This window comes from Mustela lutreola, chromosome 3 (assembly GCF_030435805.1).
Source record: "Mustela lutreola isolate mMusLut2 chromosome 3, mMusLut2.pri, whole genome shotgun sequence".
Classification (NCBI taxonomy): domain Eukaryota; kingdom Metazoa; phylum Chordata; class Mammalia; order Carnivora; family Mustelidae; genus Mustela; species Mustela lutreola.
In genome coordinates this window covers 67,662,461-67,685,360 of record NC_081292.1, presented here as the reverse complement: position 1 = coordinate 67,685,360, position 22,900 = coordinate 67,662,461, and the positions used below count along the sequence as shown (strand labels likewise).

Genomic DNA, 22,900 nt, shown 5'->3' with positions numbered 1-22,900 from the left:
AAACCAGATGTGGAGGAGGGACAAGCAATACTAGCCCAACTTCATAAATGAGAAAGTTCATTTAAGCCAGTGGATGTCAGCATATGCTGCAAAAGAAATACAACCTTAGTGGTATTTGGAAATCAAATTCAATTTCACTTCTTCCACCAAGATAACATCAATCATATACCAAAGCCTTGAGAAAAAATAAACCACTTGCTGCAATTTATTTGAATTCATAAGTTCAATTGTCAGTGAACTGGCCTTGCTTTATCAACAACTAACCCTGTAATTCACCAACCCAGTAAAAAAATTCAAATGCAAATAATTCTTCTATAGTTCCAGTCTTGTTTTATACTATTAAAGTAACTTAGCATTTCAGAAAATTTAGAGAAAAAAAACCTCAAAATCCACAAATTCTGACATTCCACTGCTAGCTTGAAAGTGTTTCCTTTTGTTTTTCACCAGACACAAAAATTTTATATTACCACAATTATAGTTCTCATACTCTGCTTTTATTTTTTCACCAGATAGTCTATTCATACTTTTCTGTGTTTCTACATAGTCTAAAAATAGAACAGGTCTTGGAATCAGAAGAACCAAATTCAAAGTGCAGCTCTATACTTACCTCTTATCTACAAGGACAGATGTAGATCTTACGGGGCTCAAACCTTTTACAATTTGGGGATGGGGGGGTTCTTGAAGAATACAAAATTCAGAGTAGGATTAAATACTTTTTTGGAGTGAAAAAAGAAATCACAACACATGCTGGAGATTTGGAGATTTTGATCTTCTGAGCTCTCTTGGGGTAATCTATCAGAAATGCTTATACAGAAGTGCTCCCTGATTATAATCTTATTTCCCCTCCTCCCTTCCACACTGTGTGATTCCTGAACTCAGAGGGGACCTGCAAGTGGTCCCCTTGAAATGAAGCTTAAGCTTCATTTACTGCTTTACAGTAAATCCACACCTGCCATTATGACCTGGGGCAGATTGCATGACCTCTCTGGTCCTCAATTTGCTACTATAAAATGGGTAATAATTACCTTCAGAGGTTTCTATGAGAACCAAATGAAATAATGCAGAATTCAGTGCTGGAACCCATGCAGCACCACACAGGCTGGTTTTTGTTCCCCTAACCCCAAGGATCCCGAAGTGGAGGCTGCTTTTGGGACACCATACGCTGTTCCCCGCCTTACAGAGACTATTTCCCTTCCAGTTAGATTATTGTCATTTTTCAACAATCTATCCCTTTCTTATGTCAGTTTTAATGGATTTTTAAACTAATAGATTTTGTTAGTTTTTTACAAACTTCTCCAGCAATCTATAGTTCAAAATAGGAATTAAGTAAAGCAACTCTCTATCCAGGCCTTCTCCTTAATTATTTCTTCTGAAAACAATGCCTAATAAAATCTGATTTAGGGTTTTGCTTTTAGAGGTTTGTTTCCTTTGTTTTTTGTTTGTGTGTTTGTTTGTTTGTTTTGGTTGTTTTTGGAGGTACTGAAGCAACTACAAAAAGTTAGAGGATTCAGGAGATTCAACCGCTCTGGCCTGTGAGCAGACGGGCCATTCATAACTTTGTAATTTCCAATTTGGAGCAGCCTCCGATGAATTTCCTGCCCAAGCTGGTCTACTTATGGAACAAAAGCCTGGAGATGTGTTTGTTTCACGCCCCATTGGCCGTGCACACTGCTCAGGGCCTGCCTCTTTGGTGGCCTGTATTCATCCGAGGAACTCACCGCCCTCTGCAATCTGGCTTTTACAAATCACTACAGGGAAATCCAGTGTAGACAACACAAACATGCTTTCCTTCAGACCACGGGTACTCTGCCACCGTCGTTTTTATCTTGTAAGTAATCCCTAACGGTTTTCAATGAACTATTTCCTGTTATTGCTTCCTCACGAGGAAAGGTTCCCTTTGCTGGGGCAACTTTCCCAAAATGCTTCGAAAAGTTTGGAAGTTGTCCCTAAGTCATTTTTACCACAGTTTACAACAGTTTACCTCTAAAAGCCATTTTCATATGGCTGGTTTTTACTGGATATCCTACAGGCTCTGGCAAACAGGAACGAATGAGGTACCTGTCAGATAATACACAGCCTGGGGAAAGGTGCTAATACGCCAACAGGCAAGAGATACCGAGTGTCTCATTCCATTTTAAACAATTTGACCTTGGGTTGTAGTCCTGTCTTTGTGAAAGAAATGCTTTTACAATTACAGCTACTGCAACCGCAGTTCAGCTACCTTCTCTCATACAATAATGGAAGAAAAGATGAGCAGAAACAACTTCTGTGGGTCAGAGAAACAAACTTAAAAAGGAGGCTTGGTACATCTCACAAGCAGTTCTGGGACAAAGGAGCAGGAAAATGGGCTGCATACCACCTCTGGGTACTGGAGAGAGGACACAAGTTACCAGTTAGCCAATTTTATTTTATTTTTTAAGATTTTATTTGTTTATTTGAGAGAGAGAGAGCACGAGCCAGCGGAGGGGCAGAGAAGCAGACTCTCCGCTGAGCTGGGAGCACCTACGGGGCTCACTCATGTGGGACTTGATCCCAGGACTCTGAGATCATGACCTGAGCCAAAGGCAGATGCTTAACCACTTAACCGACTGAGCTACCCAGGTGCCTGCAGTTCACTAATTTTAAAGAGTGGGTTGTGAGGTATAGCTGTTGCTAACAGGATTTCTTTTACTAAAATGCTCTTTTGTATTTAAAAAGAGTTTATGTTTAAAATACATGTAGAGGGGCGCCTGGGTGGCTCAGTGGGTTAAGCCGCTGCCTTCGGCTCAGGTCATGATCTCAGGGTCCTGGGATCGAGTCCCGCATCGGGCTCTCTGCTTAGCAGGGAGCCTGCTTCCTTCTCTCTCTCTGCCTGCCTCTCAGTGTACTTGTAATTTCTCTTTGTCAAATAAATAAATAAAATCTTTAAAAAAAAAAAAAAAAGCATACTGATGTCAACACACTAAAAAGTTTTCAGAAACATTCTCTTGACAACATATGTCAGCCATGAGTAATTTTTTTCCTGGTACACTTTATCTTGGTTTTCTACTGATAATATTTCACATATTATTGACTGTAGCTAACTATTAAAAAAAAAAAAAAAGCCAGGGAAGGGGAAATAAAGTTCCAATGGAATTTCACTTGATTCATTTTACCTTACACTACTTAATTAAATTTTCATTTCTCACAGAGTGGTAAGTAAGTACCTCTTCAAAAACTACCATCTGTTTTTCAATATGATTAAGGGTCTGATTGGCTGGCAAGTCTATCACTCTATAGCTTCATAAACCAAGCAGGAAATTACATGGTTAAAAAAGGAGATGAAAGACTTTAACACAGTAATAGTTTATTGACTATAAGGTAAAACTCATTTCATATGGATAACTAAGAAGCCAAAGCTATTTCTAATCAATCTGTTGTGTAAACTATGACTATTATTCTCATAGTCACAATGAATTTTTAAAAATTCTTTCAGTATGTATTGAGATTCTCTAAGCACCATGCTAGACAAGAAGCTATAAATAGCAGTCCCCACTCTTCAAAACAAGTCTAGTGGGAAAGTTTTATGGAAGCACTAGGGTAATCAGGCAATGATTCACATATCTGTGCCATCAAGGATGAGTAAAATTTTAACAGGCTAAGGAGACAAAAGCAAAACAATCATGCAGAGGAAACACTACAAACACAGGCACGGAGGTAGAAGCATGCACATCTGTGTTCTTGAAGAGCCAAGTCACCAGGTCTAAGTTAGGAAGTGAAGTAGAATTATTTTTATTTAGGCAACAGACAACTACAGAAGGTCTTTGAACAGAAGAGATGTGATCAATCTATGTGGTTTTTATATCTGTTTCCTTATGCTTTCACAGAAGAGAATGTACCTCGTCCTTTTAGCAGTTGTATTTCATACTGTAAATTCATAGACCGACATTTCAGTTTCATGTGTCAGTCTTGCACATTTGAAATAAGCATTCTACTGAAGGGTAAACTTATTTTTGGTGAGTTAATCTATCAGATTTCTAAGCCTAGAAAGCTAAAGGTAAAATCTAAATGGTGATGAATTCACTGAGGTAATATAATACTGCACAGACCAAATGGGTGACCATTTGGCCTTGCCGGTAACACCCTGATGAGAAAAACATGCAGGCTACAATACTATATCCAGCTAGACTATCATTGAAAATAGAAAGAGAGATAAAAACTTCCAGAACAAACAAAAACTAGAAGAATTTGCAAACACCAAACAAGCCCTACAGGAAATATTGAAAGGGCTCCTCTGAGCAGGGAGAGAGCCTGAAAATAGTAGACCAAAAAAGAACAGAGGCAGTATACAGTAACAGTCACCTTACAGGCAATACAATGGCACTAAATTCATATCTTTCAATAGTTACCCTGAATGTAAATGGGCTAAATGCCCCAATCAAAAGACACAGGGTATCAGAATGGCTAAAAAACCAAAACCCATTAATATGCTGTCTACAAGAAACTCATTTTAGACCCAAAGACACTTCCAGATTTAAAGTGAGGGGGTGGAAAACAACTTACCATGTTAATGGACTGCAAAAGACAGCTGGGGTGACAGTTCTTATGTCAGATAAATTAGATTTTAAGCCAAAGACTATAATAAGAGATGAGGAAGGACACTATATCATACTCAAAGGGTTGGCCCAACAAGGATTGTTTAAAATCTAACAATTTTAAATATCTATACCCTTAACATGGGAGCAGCCAACTATATAAACCAATTAATAACAAAATCAAAGAAACACATTGACAATAAAACAATAATAGTAGGGGACTTTAACACCCCCCTCACTAAAATGGATGGATCATCCAAGCAAAAGATCAACAAGGAAATAAAGGCCTTAAATGATACACCGGACCAGATGGACATCACAGCTATATTTGGAACATTCCATCCCAAAGTAACAGAATACACATTCTTCTCAAATGTACATAGAACGTTCTCCAGAATAGATTACATCCTGGGTCACAAATCAGGTCTCAACTAGTACCAAAAAATTGGGATCATTCCCTGCATATTTTCAGACCACAATGCTCTGAAGCTAGAACTTAATTACAAGAGGAAATTTGGAAAGAACTAAAGACATGGAGGCTAAAGAGCATCCTACTAAAGAATGAATGGGTTGACCAGGAAATTAAAGAGAATTGAAAAAAATTCATGCGGGGGGCACCTGGGTGGCTCAGTGGGTTAAGCCTCTGCCTTCAGCTCAGGCCATGATCTCAGGGTCCTGGGATCGAGCCCCGCATCAGGCTCTCTGCTCAGCAGGGAGCCTGCTCCCCCCTCCCCTGTCTGCCTCTCTGCCTACTTGTCATCTCTGTCTGTCAAATAAATAAAATATTTTTTAAAAAATTTTCATGGAAACAAATGATAATGAAAACACAATTGTTCAAAATCTGTGGGACACAGCAAAGGCAGTCCTGAGAGGAAAGTGTATAGCCATACAAGCTTTTCTCAAGAAACAAGAAAGGTCTCAAGTACACACCTAACCCTACCCCTGAAGGAGCTGGAGAAAGAACAGCAAAGAAAGCCTAAACCCAGCAGAAGAAGAGAAATCATAAAGATCAGAGCAGAAATCAATGAAATAGAAACAAAAAGAACAGTAGAACAAATTAACAAATCTTGGAGCTTGTTCTTTGAAAGAATTAGTAAGATTGATAACCCCCTGTTCAAAGAACAAATAATCTAATCAAGAAATGGGCAGAAGACATTAACAGATATTTCTCCAAAGAAGATATCCAGATGGCCAACAGACACATGAAAAAGTGCTCCACATCACTCAGCATCAGGGAAATACAAATCAAAACCACAATGAGATACCACCTCACACCAGTCAGAATGGCTAAAATTAACAAGTCAGGAAATGACAGATGTTGGAGAGGATGTGGAGAAAGGGGAATCCTCCTACACTGTTGGTGGAAATGCAAGCTAGTGCAGCCACTCTGAAAAACAGTATGAAGGTTCCTCAAAAAGTTGAAAATAGAGCTACCCTATGACCCAGCAATCACACTACTGGGTATTTACCCTAAAGATACAAATGTAGTGATCTGAAGGGGCAGGTGCACCCAAATGTTTATAGCAGCAATTACTATGGGAAGAACCTAGATGTCCATCAACAGATGAATGGATAAAGATGTGGTGTGTATATATAATGGAATATTATGCAGCCATCAAAAGAAATGAACTCTTGCCATTTGCAACGACGTGGATGGAACTAGAGGGTATTATGCTGAGCAAAATAAGTCAATCAGTGAAAGACAATTATCATATGATCTCCCTGATATGAGGAATTTGAGAGGCAGAGTGGGGGGCTTGGGGAGGTAGGGAAGGAAAAAATGAAACAAGATGGGATCGGGAGGAGACAAACCATAAGAGACTCTTAATCTCATGAAACAAACTGAGGGTTGCCGGGGTAAGGGGGTGTATGGAGAGGGTGACTGGGTTATGGACACTGGGGAAGGTATGTGAAATGGTGAGTGCTTCGAAGTGTGTAAGCCTGACAATTCACAGACCTGTACCCCTTGGGCAAATAATACATTTTATGTTAATAACAATAATTAATAAATACATTTTTTTAAAAAAAGAAGAGTCATATGGAAATATTTAAAAGCAGTTGAAAATATGACTCTGAAAGAGACTGTGTAAGTATTTCTACTTCTTGATAAGGAGGTCAGGTTGTGTTAACAGATAAAATCACCTGTATATGTAGAACGAAAGGGGAAAAAAAAAGCTTAAGAACAGAATGTTGGGTTAAGTCCTTAATAGTCCAATCAATACCATAAAACAAAACCAAACGAAAGAAGGAATGCCAAGTCAGCTTGTACACAGATGCTTTATTACGGATGTTAATAGTCAAAATTGTATGCAAGATTCTCTTACAATGGAAAGTTTTCCCATACATCAAAAAACTCAGTTTAGTCTGGGTAATTGCTGTATTAATGTGAAAACCTTACAACAAAATGCAGTATTATATATGTGTAGTCAGTTTCCATGCAAGTATGGCTGCTACATGTATGTCTGGCATTTTTATAACATACTGAAAGAAATTCAAATGAACACAACAGTATAAAGGTGATTTAAGATGCCTGACATGTTTAAGATTAAAAATCTTCTTGCAAAAAGCAACAAAGCAGTTAACTAAAGGATTCAACCAATACCAACCCAAATATGTACTATGTCCAATAAGCCCAGGCTTATCTGCAATATATTATACTTGGGATAATTTAATGCTCAAGAAAAATTATGCTTTAAAAAAATATAGCTCTTCCAAGATATACTTTGGTGACTGGAAACTATGTACATCCAAACCAGCTAAGGGCTTTGGGCTACATTAAAACAAACAAACAAACAAACAAACAAAAACCATTATGTGCTATTAGTTCAAAGTAACTGAAATTGAAATGATCCAGTATGATTTTGCTACAATCATTGGTTTTATAAAGTGATATTCCTGTGAGAAGTTCACTAATTAGGAAGCAATCAACAGACTTAACAAACACGTGAAGAAGATTCATATTGGCTCATCTATTTGTTATCAACAAGGCATAATCTTGGTACCATACATTTTCTTCACTTCTCACTACATATAATATGCAAAAATGAGCAAGTGGATTTAAATAGCTTAAAACCCTTTTAGGTCTACTGTTCAAGAGCTAGGCATTAAAATACTTAGTATTACCATTTCTATTAACGTAAAAACATCAGAAAATCTTAAGCTGTCTTTGTTTTAAGGCATAGTATTTTGGCATTTGCAAGAATTTGCCTGGTAATGGTTGATTCCATTAAGTTAACTTGAGAACTTGCCATCATTTGCTTTTTACCTTTTCACACAGTGCAAGTCGTGGTGGCTCTTTCCTTCTCTCATAGCAGCAAGCCGATTCTGCTATTTTCTATATAGCAGCATACTTCAGGAGTGGAGAGGGAGAGAGTGTGTCAATTATAAATAATTACAACTACAGTGTACAATTCTATTTGCCTGTCAGTGTTTAAGTTGACAGCACACCATTATATGTCTCAAAAAAAAAGTACATAAAATCTCTACACAAAAGCAAATAAAGACATTCTTTCAAAAAGAAATAAGTGCAAACACCTAAAACAGGCAACTGAAGCAACTGTTGTAACCTGTAGAGAAACACAAAACATTTATAAAAGGACAAAATATTTTTATAAATAAAAAATAATGTTCTCTACTTCTGAAACACTGAGTAAATACAATAAACTTCTAAGTGCAGACTGTTTTTAGGGACCCAAGTACCATATTATTTGTTTAAACAAAATGCAAAAATTTCAAACACATATACAAATCACCAGATTAATTTATATGACCCCCCATATAATTTAAAAAGAAAATATTAAATTATTATTTAGTACTTTTTAGAACTACTTTATAACCAACATGATTTAAAGGGCATAGTGCAATATTTAGGTAGATGTGACATACAGTGTAGATACTGTATTTCTTTGCAGCTATAACTTACTACTGTTTCATATTTCATACTTAAACATCAAAATTGTTCTTTATGTTAGCTGTAAATAACAGGAAACAACACTGGCTTCTAGACACCCTGTATAGGTATAAATATCTACATTTAAGCTTTAAAAATGAAAATAAATTATAAAAAGACTTTCCAATTTACAAAGTCTTCTTGCTCCTACATACTGTACAATACATTCAACAAAACTCTCAGCTCTTCTGAGATTTATGAAGAAAATACTGACTCTTTACTAATAAGGAAAAAAACCTTTATCAATGCTTTTTGTTTTTAGTACTATGCTCAAATAAATACATTTAACACTGTAGTTAATTTTATAGTTTTTGAAAAATACCAAAAATTAGTAGTGCAACTTTCTCTCCTTCTTTTCAATTTCTTTCCACTGTATTTCTTTGTAAATGGTAGCCTAAGTCAGTCAGCACGTAGGCAAAAGTACTTCATAAAACCATGTGTGCTTCCCATACATAGACTAATTACAGAAATCACACATACTCATAACTTATTTGTTACAAAACTGCAGCATCAAGAGAGTAGGAACATACATCTTCTGAAGAAAATATGTGAGAATTTACTTTTAGGATATTTATAACATTCTAACACGGTCTTCCCATCTTGTTCTTTTAGAAACGATTTTTTTAAATCTCATCTCTTAAAAAATTAACTATGAAATTACCAACCCCTTACTTAAGTGGCTGGGCATCGTGCCTGCCCAATATGAAAAAAGATGCAAACCGTTTTAGGGTTACATTAAAACTTTAAAAACAATTAATTGACAAAAATTTCATTGCAACCTAATTTAGTACAAAATACAGTAAAAGTAGGGCATTTCATCAATTTTAATAACAATTACAGTATGAGAGCTCTTGAAGTACTGCTGGTAGCTGTGTAGGTGCTCAAATATCTTCTTGCTTGTTCAGTCATGATAAGTTGGTCTTCCGTCTTCCCATAAACCACTGTTTCCCATTCACAGTTTGACTATGAAGGAAACATTAATAGTGATGTGAAGATTACTAAAATAACTCTCCATTCCACTTTATAATTCATTACACTTTTAAGTCAATTATTTCAACCAAATGGATATTTAATGATAAATAATCACTGTAAACAGTTTTGATGATGGCACTGTGATATTTCTTATTAAACAATGTTTTAAAAATACATACTGAAATATTTATGGTCAATTTTTTTAAGTCTATCTTTTTCTCTTTTTTTAATTAAATAATTTTTATTTTTAAAGGTCCATCTTTTTTAACTACCTACATTGTTCATAGACCTGTGGAGGCAATTAAAAATTCTCTACCCACAACCCCCACAATTCAAATCAGTCTTAACACAGAAAGATATGTCAAGTCTTTATTGCTTCAAAATTTTGCTAAGGATTTAAAGAGAGGATGTAATGTCAAAAAATGAGCCAAGAATGCTTTATGTTTTGCAAATTAGGAAATATATTCATAATACAAGATCAAGTTTGTGTTTGCTTCCTTGGTTTTCTTCCTTTATTATAAAGATTACTACATTATAGGTATATGACCTGCTACATAATATACTTTCCTGAAAAGTTCTGTGTTGAACACTAGGAAATCAAACCATTTAAAATGGACTAAGAGAATGTGCTACATGGCTCTTTGAAGGGCAGCAGCTAAAGACAGAGATGAGGTGGCAACATCTGATTGCCAAAGATGTTTTCAAGGACTGCTTAAATGTCAAGAACGCTAGTGCTGCAGTCACTGGGGTATAAAGAAGATAACTTCTTCCTCAATGAACTCTCAAACTAGCTGGGTTGAATTCTTAAGATAATGTAGTAAAAAATCTTCCAGTCTTCATTTACAGCGACATAATGGCTGCATAGCAACAGAAAAAAAAGAATTTTGTTTTATAACTTCTGAGCCAAAAAGTTCACTGGAAACAACTGTACCAACAAAATCAAGCTGAAACTGCTTCCAACCACTTACCCTTTCAAGATAGCAATTAGGGCTACACATATTTGTTACAGAAGAGATGCCAGAAGGAGACTTAGGTATCTTTAGTTTAAAAATGAAATCGTGCTTAAGAAATCACCAGAAGAGACTCTGGCTACAACTTCAATTGTTTAATTTATATGTGCTGATGAATGAGTCTCTCAAAAACCCAAATTTAGTTTGAGTGACAGAATAATGATGAATGTTTAGTTACTGTTATAGTCAGTTTTGAATCTAAAAAGAAAAGGTATAATTTGTGATCAGTAAGTCCAAAATGATAACTGAATAAACAACAACAAAAATCACTGAAAGAAACTTATAAATTCATACCTGAAGGTTCTTTTCCAATGTGACAACTTTAGAAGTGTTAGGGTTTGGTTTCTTTTTATTAAGTGTATATGTTTTGTTGGTTGAGTTTATATCTTGTTTTTCAGGAGTCAAGTTGCACCTATTGTCATGTATTTCCAATAATGGTATCATTAATAAAGATGTTGTAAATATATTTTCTGACTAAGAGAGAAAAAAGAAAGAGGAAAATAACCAATTCAAAAATGGAGGCAAATAGAGGGACTACTGAGTAAGTGGTGGTGGAAGCCCTGTTCATTTCCCTCCAAGAAAGCTTTTGGCTCCAATGAAATTTCTAGTAATGTAGTAAAATTAAATATTTCAGAAATTAACCAAAGATAAATATTGAAATTTAAAGTTTTGAGAACTACCATTTTTTGACATCATACATAAGAGTGTGAACTCCTCTCAAAACAAAACAAATATAAAAAGCAAGAAAGTAAATACAATATTCTCTACAGTTAGTAGTATCTTTCTGAAGTAAGCAATATAAATACTAAAGAAAACTCTTTATCAATCTCTAATAAACTAACCACACAATGAGTAAGAAACCAGAACGCAGGACTTAAAGCAATCATCTTAACAACAAAAAAATTCTTCACAAACCTGCATGTCTGAAATGTCTTCAGTCAATAGTTGAGTACCTGGTTCTTCTTTTTCCCAATTATCTAAGACTAGTGATTTTCTGACTTTCTTTACAGAAGCTGTATGCTAGAATGAATAATTTACAATAGAAACATTATGTTAAAGTCACTTTTATTTTTAAAATAAAGACTTTTATTAACAATAATATTGAAAGATTACCTCCTGTTTGCAGCTTTTGTAAGCAGGTTCATCTTCCTCTTTGAGGAATATATCTGTTCCAGTTTCTTCTTTTAAAACTTCCCGAATATCTTCTTCCAAGAAGGCAAGTGGCTGTGACTAAATTGTTTTTAAGAGTTATTAAAGAGTCTTTTATAGAAATTTCCTTTTCCCCCATGTATACATCTTTAATACTTTTTCATTATTGGCATAATTTTCTCCCAGTCCCTGTAGATACCTAAGTTGAATGAATTAACTAATCAGTTTTATGGCACAAATAATACTGTACATTGCAAGCACTGAATGTAGTGTGACACTGTTCACTCTAGGCTTCATTCTAGCTTCCTCCTCCTGGGGAACCTACTGTAGCTCCTGCTTCAATCAGGAGCCTCAGAATTAAACAGATAAGAAATTATTTCCCAAATATTTTTATATAAAAATAGGAAAAATAAGAAGCAAAGAACAAATTGGGACTATACTAGTTCTCCTTATTCTACTTTTATTACACTTATTATAATTACTAGTTAACACATTTCTCTTACCATTAAATGTGTGAGCTACTTAAGAGCAGTGAGCACATCTTTTTCATTTTTGTGTATATCTCTGTTTATCTAGCCTCAAGCTTGGAGCTGAGATAGTGTTCAAGAAGTAGTGTGTGGTGTGTCTATGTATGGTGTGTCTATTTATGAAACTTGAGTATGGGCTGAATAGTGAAATAGTCTCAAAATATTATTTACCTAGCTTCCAATCAAATATCTAGGTCTACCATTTAAGTCAGAAAAATGGTTGGTTTGTTTTAGAAAGAGAGAGCACACACATGTGGGGCATGGAGCATTGGGAAAGGGAGAGAAAGAACCATAAGCAGGCTTCATGCACAGACCCACTTGGGGTTCAACCTCAGGATCCTGAAACCATGACCTAAGCCAAAATCAAGAGCTGGATGCCCAGCTGACTGAGCCACCCAGGCGCCCCCGGGAAAAATGTTTGTTTTGGTTTTTTTTTTAAAGATTTTATTTATTTATTTGACAGAGAGAGATCACAAGTAGGCAGAGAGGCAGGCAGAGAGAGAGAGAGAGGAGGAAGCAGGCTCCCCGCTGAGCAGAGAGCCCGATGCAGGACTCGATCCCAGGACCCTGAGATCATGACCCGAGCCCAAGGCAGCGGCTTAACCCACTGAGCCACCCAGGCGCCCCGGGAAAAATGTTTTTAATTATATCAAATGACACCTACCATACCTCAGATTTGCTTTAAAAAAAAAAAAAAAGTAATCACTAAAGAACAAACTGACTGCATAGAACGATCAGCAGCTTATATTACCAGTCAACAAAACTAGGGAGAATAACATTTATGTATAAATGAGATTTCACAGCACTTACAAAAGCTTTAATAATGGAAAGAGAATTTCTCAAGTGCTTGCATCTATAGCCTGAGACATGCAGGAATTATATCAGTATTTCCATGTAATGCTCCAAGAGCTTTTGTTTTAAGGATTATATTTCACAAAGAACATTGATTAGGTACTCTTTAAAACAAAAAAAAAAAATCTATGATTTGTTTCTCCCTCATAAGAATACAAATGTCCTAGAGAAGTGCCTAAGACACAGATGAATTCATTCACTGCCAAGAATTATTCTTTTTTTTTTTCTTAAAATTTTATTTATTTTAAAGAGATAGCACAAGTAGGCAGTACAGCAGGCAGAGGGAGAGGGAGAAGCAGTTCTCCACTGGGCAGGGAGCCCAATGCAGGACTTGATCCCAGGACCCCGGGATCATGACCTGAGCCGAAGGCAGGTGCTTAACTGACTGAGCCACCCAGGCATCCAAGAATTATTCTCTTAATTGTCCTAATGTGAAAGAAAAGAACTACTATACTTAATACTTGTGTTTGATACTACCAACATTTAGATTTATATTTAAAGAATTTCCAGAGTTTTTAGTCTTTTGAATGATCTTCAGCAAACATTAGAAAAATCAATGTTTATTAAGAAAACAACAGGTACTTGGGCGCTTGAGTGGCTCAGTCATTAAGTGGCTGCCTTCTGCTCAGGTCATGACCCCAGGGTCCTGGGATCAAGGCCCACATCAGGCTCCCTGCTCACTGGGAAGCCTGCTTCCCCCTCTCCTGCTCCCCCTGCTTGTGTTCCCTCTCTCTGTGTGTCTCTCTCTGTTGAATAAATAAATTTAAAAAAAAAAAAAGAAAGAAAATAAAAATTCCGTAACCCTCTGTAAGAAATGCATGTGACTCATAGTAAGATACATGAGAAAACTAAATGGTTAGGGATACGTGGGTGGCTCAGTTGGTTAAGTGTCTGTCTTTGGCTCAGGTCACAATCCCAGGGTTCTGGGATCAAGTTCTGCATGGGGAATCCTTTGCTCAGTGGGGAGCCTGCTTCTCCCTCTGCCTGTGCTCTCTCTCTCTGACAAATAAAGAAATAAAATTTAAAAAAAAGAAAAGCAAACTAAATAGTTAGCATATTGTAGGTACTCAGTAAATAATAACTGGAGAAGGAATAGGAGGAATGAAAAGTGAAAAGTGAGCTTCCTGCAAACAGATGTATGAACATATAGATATTTTAGAAAATTATTAAATCATTATTTTCTTTTTATCTTAAATTGCTGATGAAAATAATCTGTTTTGGCAATGGATAAATTCTTCCAAATGAGAACAAACTGCCAAGGACTTGAGGTCACTTAAAAACCTGATTTCTCATGTGCTATTATTAAAGTAACAATTTTTATTCAATTTATATGCTGAACAAATGACCCTGAGGCACTGTAGAATTCTTACATGCCTTTAAATCACTGTTTGTCTATCTCCCAATTAGGTACACATTCCTAAGAAAACAGACAACATATCTGACAGGTTCAACATTACATCCCCGAAGCCTAGCGCAGTGCCTGGTACCTATTAGCTTGTTGAAATAATGATGCATTTTAAATGAATGGCAAAACACTGAAACAGATTAGTCTAATCAATTAGGTAATTCCATATAGTGGAATATAATACAAATATTAAAAATTATGAGATACATATATACACATTAACTTAAAAAAATTACAAGGTAGTACATAAAGTGTGATCTCACTTTCGTTATGTGTACATGCACAAATAAAAGTCCAGACAGCTAAGAAGAATATAATTGTTCACAGCAGTCTAAGGTGCTAGGGGACAAAAAAATTTCATCAGTCCTACTACGTACCCTCTAACCAATATTTTCAAAAGAAGGAAAAGAGCAGAAGATTTGAGGGTATGACATTCCTTTTGGTAGAAAACTGATTAAATCAAGCAAATTAGAATGAATGAATCTTGTCAAAATATGACTAAAAATAGAGGAATATAACTAACCTCGCCTAGAAGTGACCAATATTTTTAAAATATTTTAGTTTTAATGAACCTAACTTGTCAGAGACCTGTATCTACCTAGAATTAGAATGCCCATCGTTTTCATCTAACATATTTCAAAGTTGACTATATATCTAAAAGCACAGATAACACTTTCTACCTCCATTTATGAACTACTATTGCTACCATGATTAATCATCGCAGCAAGTAAGTACATGCTCTATGAAACTTAGCACCAACCCCTTTATTTCACCTATCTTTTTAATCTCCAGAAATAACCCTCTGGGATGTGTTTTATGATCTCCATTGAATAGAAGAGTAAACTGAACTTTAAAGAGGTATCCTGATCAATCAGTCATAAATATTATTAGGAAAGTGCTTATGTATATCAAAATATTAAAATTACTTTATTCTACTGCAGGTATCCACCACAGAAACTACTAAAAGGTGGGTTTTAATATTAAGGAAAGGGTCCAACTGACACTTGATTTGCTTTCTCTATATGACTTAATGTAAAAAAGTATGAATTCCAAACAAGCCAAGCAAAGGTTTATTTACAAGTCAAGGGAAAAGATTCATACAACAAATTCAAATTCATAAATCAAGAAATAAACTTTTTACTAATTTCAGTGAACATCTTTTCAAAATATAAAAAAATCAAAGATAAAGATCAAAAAAATTTTTATTAAGATCAGGATATTTCTTAAAAATAAGAAGAATATACATACCACAATTTTAAGAGGTCCATATTTTTTCTCTTGAGCAGCAAGCGCATTCTTAAAAGGCGTAGGAGTTCTTGGTGTGGTACCCAATATAGATCTTCTAATAGTAGGTGTTCTAAACCTAGCCAATCATTTAGATATTTGTATTACAGTCAAAATTTGATTCTATAAGAGTTAAGGAAGGCAAACCCATGATAAAAGCATACACTAAACTTTTCTAGCATACACATTTTATTTAAACATTCCAGGACTATTTTATAAGTAGCTTGCCTAAACTAATTCTTACTCCAATCAATCATCTTAAAATAGAAAAAGACAAATGTAGAAAAAAGTACTAAAAATGTTATTTTGCTTCATATCAAAGTTTTCCATTACCTGTAGCTGATTTTCAGTCAGTGGGAATGAAACATAAGGTTATGATCTTTTTTTTCAATTCTAAGTCCTATATGAATCAGGATTAGGATAAATAGATGAAAAGCTTTTTTTAAACAAAGTCATTTTTATTATTATTTATAGGTAACCCTATGCTCAATGTGGGGCGTCTAGTGACAACCCCAAGGTCAAGACTCTCATGCTCCACTGACTGAGCCATCCAAACACCTCATTAATCTAAAATTGTGCTTCCCATTTTCTCACTTACCCTACATTTTCCTTTTGATCTTTGGGGGTTGTTTCCTTGTGAAGAGGAGTTGTAATGAGAACTTTCTGCCCACAAATAGGGGTTGATGTAAATGAAGGATTTTCTATATTAATTTGTTCATTTCCAGGGCATGTGTTGAAAAACTAAAAAAGAGCATTTAAAGACAATTTCTAGAATGTTAAAATCCCTACAGAAATATTAAACTGATAGGATTTTCAAAGATATTTTCAAATAGAAGATATTTCTCCATTCCTTCTAGAAAAGAATTAAAAACATTTCATTTACATTCCACTTCAGGAAAATTAAGCTCCATGAGGGCAGAAATTTTAATGTTGTTTATCACTGCTTCCCCAGCTCTTTTAAGTGTTTAGCATATAATAGGCATTCAATAAATAGTTGCTTAACAAATATTCGAAAGTTACAAAACACAGTAAAATAATTTTATAACTGTATTATCAAATAAAAATCTATAGAAACCATAAATAGCTGCTATGTTAAATTTAACAGTTTCACATAACAGTGTAACTGGAAAAATTTTATTATTTTATTAATATGCATGGTTATTAATATTTTAGGTATCTTTTTCTTGAGAATTCTTTGAATTCTGAAAATAATAATGCTTTGCTGATAATATAGCTGTCCCAAAAATCTACTACAGAATTGCTAGCAAGATTCCATTTTCTAGGGGCGCCTGGTGGCTCAGTCGTTAAGCGTCTGCCTTCAGCTCAGGTCATGATCCCAGGGTTCTGGGATCAAGTCCCATATCAGGCTGCCTACTCAGCGAGGCACCTGCTTCTCCCTCTCCCACTCCCCCTGCTTGTGTTCCCACTCTCTCTCTTTCTCTGTCAAATAAATAAATAAATAAATCTTAAAAAAAAAAAAAAAAAAAGATTCCAGTTTCTAAAGGACACAATTTACTCACTGAATCTTAACTTACATATAATCATGAAATACCAATTGACTTTTGTAGCCAATGGAATAGAAACACTGGTAGGAAGAAGTGGAACTTACGTTAAGGCTACTTGGGGTTTTTTTTGTTTATGTTTTTGTTTTTAGTTATTTATCTGAAAGAACGAGAGGGATCACAAGTAGGCAGAGAGGCAGGCAGAAAGAGAGGAGGAAGCAGGCTCCCCACCGAGCAGAGAACCTGATGCTTGGCTGATCCCAGGATGCTGAGACAATGACATGAGCCAAAGGCAGAGGCTTAAACCTCTGAGCTACCCAGGCCTACCACGTTAAGGCTACTTGTAACTGGAATGAATCCTAGCTCTAACACTTCCAGCTCCTAATATTTACAATACATTTAGCCATAAAATTAGTAGTCAAATGCTCTCAAAACCTCCTCAGATGCTTTGTAACTCTGAGAGCTGGGGTGGTATCAGAAAATGCAACTAACTGTAGTCTTTGTAAATGGCATCCCTTGAAGCACAGGGGAAATAATTTTCAGAGAACAAGTGTTTATGTACAGTTAGATTCTCCAACTTCTTAGCATCAAAGGACATCTCCAATAATATCCCAGCATCTTCCAAGTTTATTTGACCATTAAACTTCCTTCTTTTTCCATAAAACTTTTTAACTTCTACCAAGACACTTTCAGCAAACATCAGCTTCCTTCTCTTACTAACAGACTGTGGACAAATTACTTAACTTCCGAAGTTGTTCCACCTAACTGCTGAGGTGTTTTGGAAGAGGATTAACTGAGATGCTATAAGAATGTTTGGCATACAACCTGGAATACAGTATTCATTAAGAAAAATAGTATTATAAAATAACAGATATAGTTTGCCTTGTATCTCTTATAAATATCTACTGCCCAAGGACATAACTCCAAGAGAAAGTGGGCATCTGTTCTTGACATCCTTAGAAAACCTTCAGACACATGAAATTCTTACAGTGAGCAGTTGTCTATGGATGTATACCTGATATCTGTTGAACAGTTAATCAGGAAACTGGATCTCAGTCTCAACTCTGACAGATAACTGTGGACAAACCATTTTACCTTTCTGGGCTTCTTTCCTGATGAGTCCTATAAAGATGTACAACTACTTATCTAAAATATCCCTTTTAGCTCTAAAATTTTTAAGATACTATAATGTAACTACTACACCTTATGAGACAGCTTCTGATCTACCAGAGCTTAGCACTCTCGTGTATACATTTAAATACCTTATCCATTTTTATGTGTTATCAAAGCAACAAACTGCTAGTAAGGATATTAAGGATCTAATGTAGTTGAGCTCACCAACATTTGGAAACAAACAAAAACAACCCACTACCTGTGAAGGAGAAAATGGTAGTGTTTTCACTGGTGTGTGTTTTAGTGCTGTATTACTGCCATCAGTGAAAGAGCCATCGCTATGTTCGCTGCTGGGGGACTGACCCACTCGCATTCTTCTCTTCTTTCTGAGAATGGTTGGTGGAGTGCTAAACTTGGCCACATTTGGGGATGTTACAGGAACAGCCTCACTGTCTGCACCATTACAACTGTTTTTTTTCCCTTCAAGTACAAGGCTGACATTAAATTGACATTCCATGGCTCCATCGTTGTGTTGAATTCTCATTAGTTTGACTGGGGTAGACTTGGCAGGAGAAGCAGCAGTATCAGAAAGATCAAAACTGGTAACATCACTCCATGCTACAGGATCCTGCAATAAAATAAATCCTTAACTAAAGCTAATGCTTTAAACTAGTCAAATGTGATTTTGAACATAGAAAGACGACTTTTACAAAGTTAACTACTCATTTTTTCTTTTCTTACTCAACTTTTTTTTTTTTTTTAAAGAAAGACTATTTGAGAGGAACAAATTATGGTTTTACTACAATTCCAATTTGGAACATTCTGAAATAATATTTCATCTAATTCAATAGCTGAAGCTTACTGTCAAAATATCTTAAGTAAAAAGAACAAATTATTTTAAGTTATTATCAAAGAATATCATTCATAAAGCTTCACTCTATTCCACATCAGAAAAATACTATCAAATTTGATATAATATGGTAATGTATATGGAACATCTCCAAAATGGTCATACACTTGGATCCAGAAATTCAGTCTAACCTAAGGAAATAATCATGATTTTACACAAGGGTATACATAATATATTCTGTAATTTTTAATACTGAAAAACTGGATACCATCTAAATGTTCAATAATAGTACACTGAGTAAATAAATTTTGTTACATTCATATGATAGAATAGTATGAAGTCATTAAAATTGAAGTTAAAAAACAGTTAAGAAAAAAAAAACAGTTAAGAAACCAAGTACATGTTTATGATATAATGTAGGAAAAAAAATCCACAAACAATACATAAAAGTATCTTTTGGTTTAAAAATATATGCACGTATATATATTTTATATGTATAATACACAGCCTGAAAGAAAATACTTCAAATTATTAACTCTGGGCTTCTGGAGGATTTTTCTTCTTTACAGTTTTGTCTAATTTCCAACTCTCTCTAATATATCTGTACAACTTGTATAATAAAAAACAAATTATTAAATTTATTCTTTAAAAAAATTTTAGACCAAGTACATATTGAGATAGATATAAAGTTTTTTTGTTTTTCCCAAAAGCCATTGCAAAAAATCAGAATAAAATTAAGCATGACATATAAAGGAATGCTTAAAATAAAACTGGTCAGTGTCCCTTAAACTAAGTTTCTGAACATGAAACCATGTAACTAAAATTGAGCTTTTGATAATCTCACAATTTCAAACTTACAGATTCAATAAGTTCTAGAGTCTCTGCAAATTCTGGGATGGTCTGTAGAGAGGACAGCACAGCATTTGCCTCTACGGCCAGGAACTTTGTGGGTGAATTCTGCTGAGCAGACAGAGTTTGATTTTCATCCATACTGTAAAACTCACTAGTGTGCTCTTCGAGGCTATTTAGAGTATTAGACATGCTATCATCCATGAGGAAACTACCAGACCAGCTAGAAAAGCTTCCAGGTTGCTAAAAGTACAAAAGAAATGTGAATATTATTTGTCATTCTCAACCTAGGCATAAATTTGGCTTTTAAGTAAGAGTTTTTTCTAGGATAACATACTTCACAACATTTCAGCTAAAAAATATAACAGCAAATACATTGTCTTGCCTCAAAATGGATGTAAACTTTTTTTTTTCATTAAATCTCTTGTCTCTATTTTTCTGACTAAATTGTTTTTAATTTACAAAGTCATGGTAAGATAAAACTAGCACATGTATACAACATAAAGTTCAAACTCCCAGAATGTGGTCTCTCTCTACCTTTTACCCTTCATCTCCCAACACTTTCATTCATTTGTCCTCCTTTCAGGGAATACCAAATACCCAACTATTGTTGTTGCAATTCCCACAGGGGTTATTCTTTGATCCTAAAATGCCTTTGCACATACTACTGCTCCTTTTATCTAGAATGCTTTCCAACATTGACCAGGGAAAACTTTTATTCTTCATTTAAGATACACTTCAAATATTGGAAAGTGCTCCATCTCATCATCCACTTTTACCTTCCACTTACAATAATGTCCAGTTCATCTACTTTGCTAGAATATAATTATTGCCTTTCAAGAATGAGCTCAAATAGGATTTCTTCTAGGAACCCTTCTCTGACTACCTAAACCTTGGATAACTCTCATATGTGCCCCCATAAAACTTTGTGACTTATTTTCTCACACTTTTTCCTATTTCTTGTCTGTGTCTTCATTGCAGAATAAATCCTTTGAAGTCAGAGACTGTGTCATTTTTATCTCTCTGAAGAGGTACAGTGGGCAATTTACTTATCTTTTGAGCTTAGCTTCCTACTGTCTTATAATAAAAAGCAAGAAAGGAGACCTTGAAGGGTCATGGTTAAGAAACAATATGTAATTCAAAAGTTGTTAAGAGTGAATCCTAAGAGTTCTCATTATAAGGAGAAAGTATTTTTCCCTTTTTCTTTTCTTTTTCTGTTTTGTACCTATATTGGATGACAGATGTTAACTAAACTTATTGTGGTAATCATTTCACAATATATATAAGTCAATTTATTATGCTATATACCTTAAACATACAGTGCTATAAGTCCTATCTCAATAAAACTTGGGAAAAATATGTAAAGTATATAGCTCTATCCAATAGAACTCTCAGAGATGCTGAAAATGTTCTTGTATCTGAAACTTCTCATTATGAGAGGCACTAGCTGTAAGAGCAACCAAAATGTGACTAGTGCACCTGAGGAACTGAATTTTTAAATTTCATTTAAAATTAAATGGGGCTAGTAACTACCATATTTTAGAAAGCCCATTGTCCTCCATAGGAAGTACTCAATAAGTGGTCCCTATCTTTTTTTTTTTTAAGATTTTATTTATTTATCAGAGAGAGAGAGGGGGAGAGAATGAGCACAGGCAGACAGAATGGCAGGCAGAGGCAGAGGGAGAAGCAGGCTCCCTGCTGAGCAAGGAGCCCGATGTGGGACTCTATCCCAGGATGCTGGGATCGTGACCTGAGCCGAAGGCAGCTGCTTAATCAACTGAGCCACCCAGGCGTCCCAGTCCCTATCATTTTTAAAAATAAAAATTACTAGAATGTGCTAGATAGTAACAATAGCAAAATGTTAAGTTTCAAGTAAGGTGAAAAAATTTCCAATATTGTTGTAAAGTAAGTTCCACCTGTTTCAAAGTTTCTCCAAAATAAAAGAAACTAAAGTACTCTTATTAGCATAGACAACTTCTGAGTTTGCAGTCGCTTTCCGGAGATAGGTTGCAAGCCATATGCATTTCAATTAAATTTGGAGGTGGGAAAAAGATCCAAAAAGATGACTAGGCCCAATGGAAAAACCACAGGGTTGCATTCAGACTCACCTGAATAGAAATTTCTAAAACAAACTACCTACTCTGCAGAATTAACATAAAGATTACTGAGAATACATAAAACACATCTATAATGGTCGAACATAATGGATACTCAGTAAAATGACAATAATTACTATCAAATACTTTTAAGAATACTTTATATGTATATGGACTCTACTCCGCTGGGTGTAGCAACTTCCCTCTAAAATCTAGAATCTCTAACCAGATATTTACAAGAGTGGATTTTAGATAAATAAGTTCTAAAAAGAAAAAATTAATAGCTCTCTTCATTTTAAAGCAAAATGCCATATCTTTTAGCTAGTTATATCTTCTTATCATTCCTGTCATTCCTAAAAATGACAGAAACTATCAAAAAAATTAAAAATGGTTTAAACATGATATAATTATCCAGAAATGTGGACTCTCCAACCATAACTGTTTATTTCTTAATAAAATCAAAATTAATTTTAAAATAAGTGCACTTCATGTCTTTCTATTTGTCAATTATTTTTGCAATTGCAAAACAAAAACTATGCTTCCTGTGGCATGCATCTTGTCTGTTACAGTTAACAAATGTTTTTATTAACACTTTGAAATGGTAAAAAGTCATCACCAGTTGCCTCGTAACACTATTTCAAGAACTCAGTTATTCTATTTAGTAATTTTGTATTAGTTCCCAGTCACTGTGAATGGACAGTCCCCTCATTAACTCCCAAACCAAAAATAACCTTTTCCTAAATGCAAAAACTTAAAATTGTCATTTAAGTATAAACTTTCTTTCTTTTA

General features: G+C 35.0%; 1 protein-coding gene across 2 annotated transcripts in view; it reads right to left on the bottom strand.

Annotated features, from left to right (window-relative positions):
• Positions 1–6,817: 6,817 nt before the first annotated feature.
• The window catches only part of MYBL1 (MYB proto-oncogene like 1), a 39,969-nt gene continuing 23,886 nt past the window's right edge, over positions 6,818–22,900 (bottom strand). The window contains exons 9-16 of one of the 2 annotated variants that reach the window (XM_059166316.1): positions 20,025–20,258; positions 18,576–18,944; positions 16,300–16,442; positions 15,666–15,780; positions 11,598–11,714; positions 11,400–11,504; positions 10,779–10,958; positions 6,818–9,465 (exon numbers count right to left, since the gene is read on the bottom strand). In XM_059166316.1, the coding sequence (XP_059022299.1) occupies positions 9,337–9,465; positions 10,779–10,958; positions 11,400–11,504; positions 11,598–11,714; positions 15,666–15,780; positions 16,300–16,442; positions 18,576–18,944; positions 20,025–20,258 (1,392 nt within the window). In that variant the 3' untranslated portion in view covers positions 6,818–9,336. The remainder of the gene's footprint in view (positions 9,466–10,778; positions 10,959–11,399; positions 11,505–11,597; positions 11,715–15,665; positions 15,781–16,299; positions 16,443–18,575; positions 18,945–20,024; positions 20,259–22,900) is intronic. The other variant, XM_059166317.1, reaches the window with a different exon arrangement.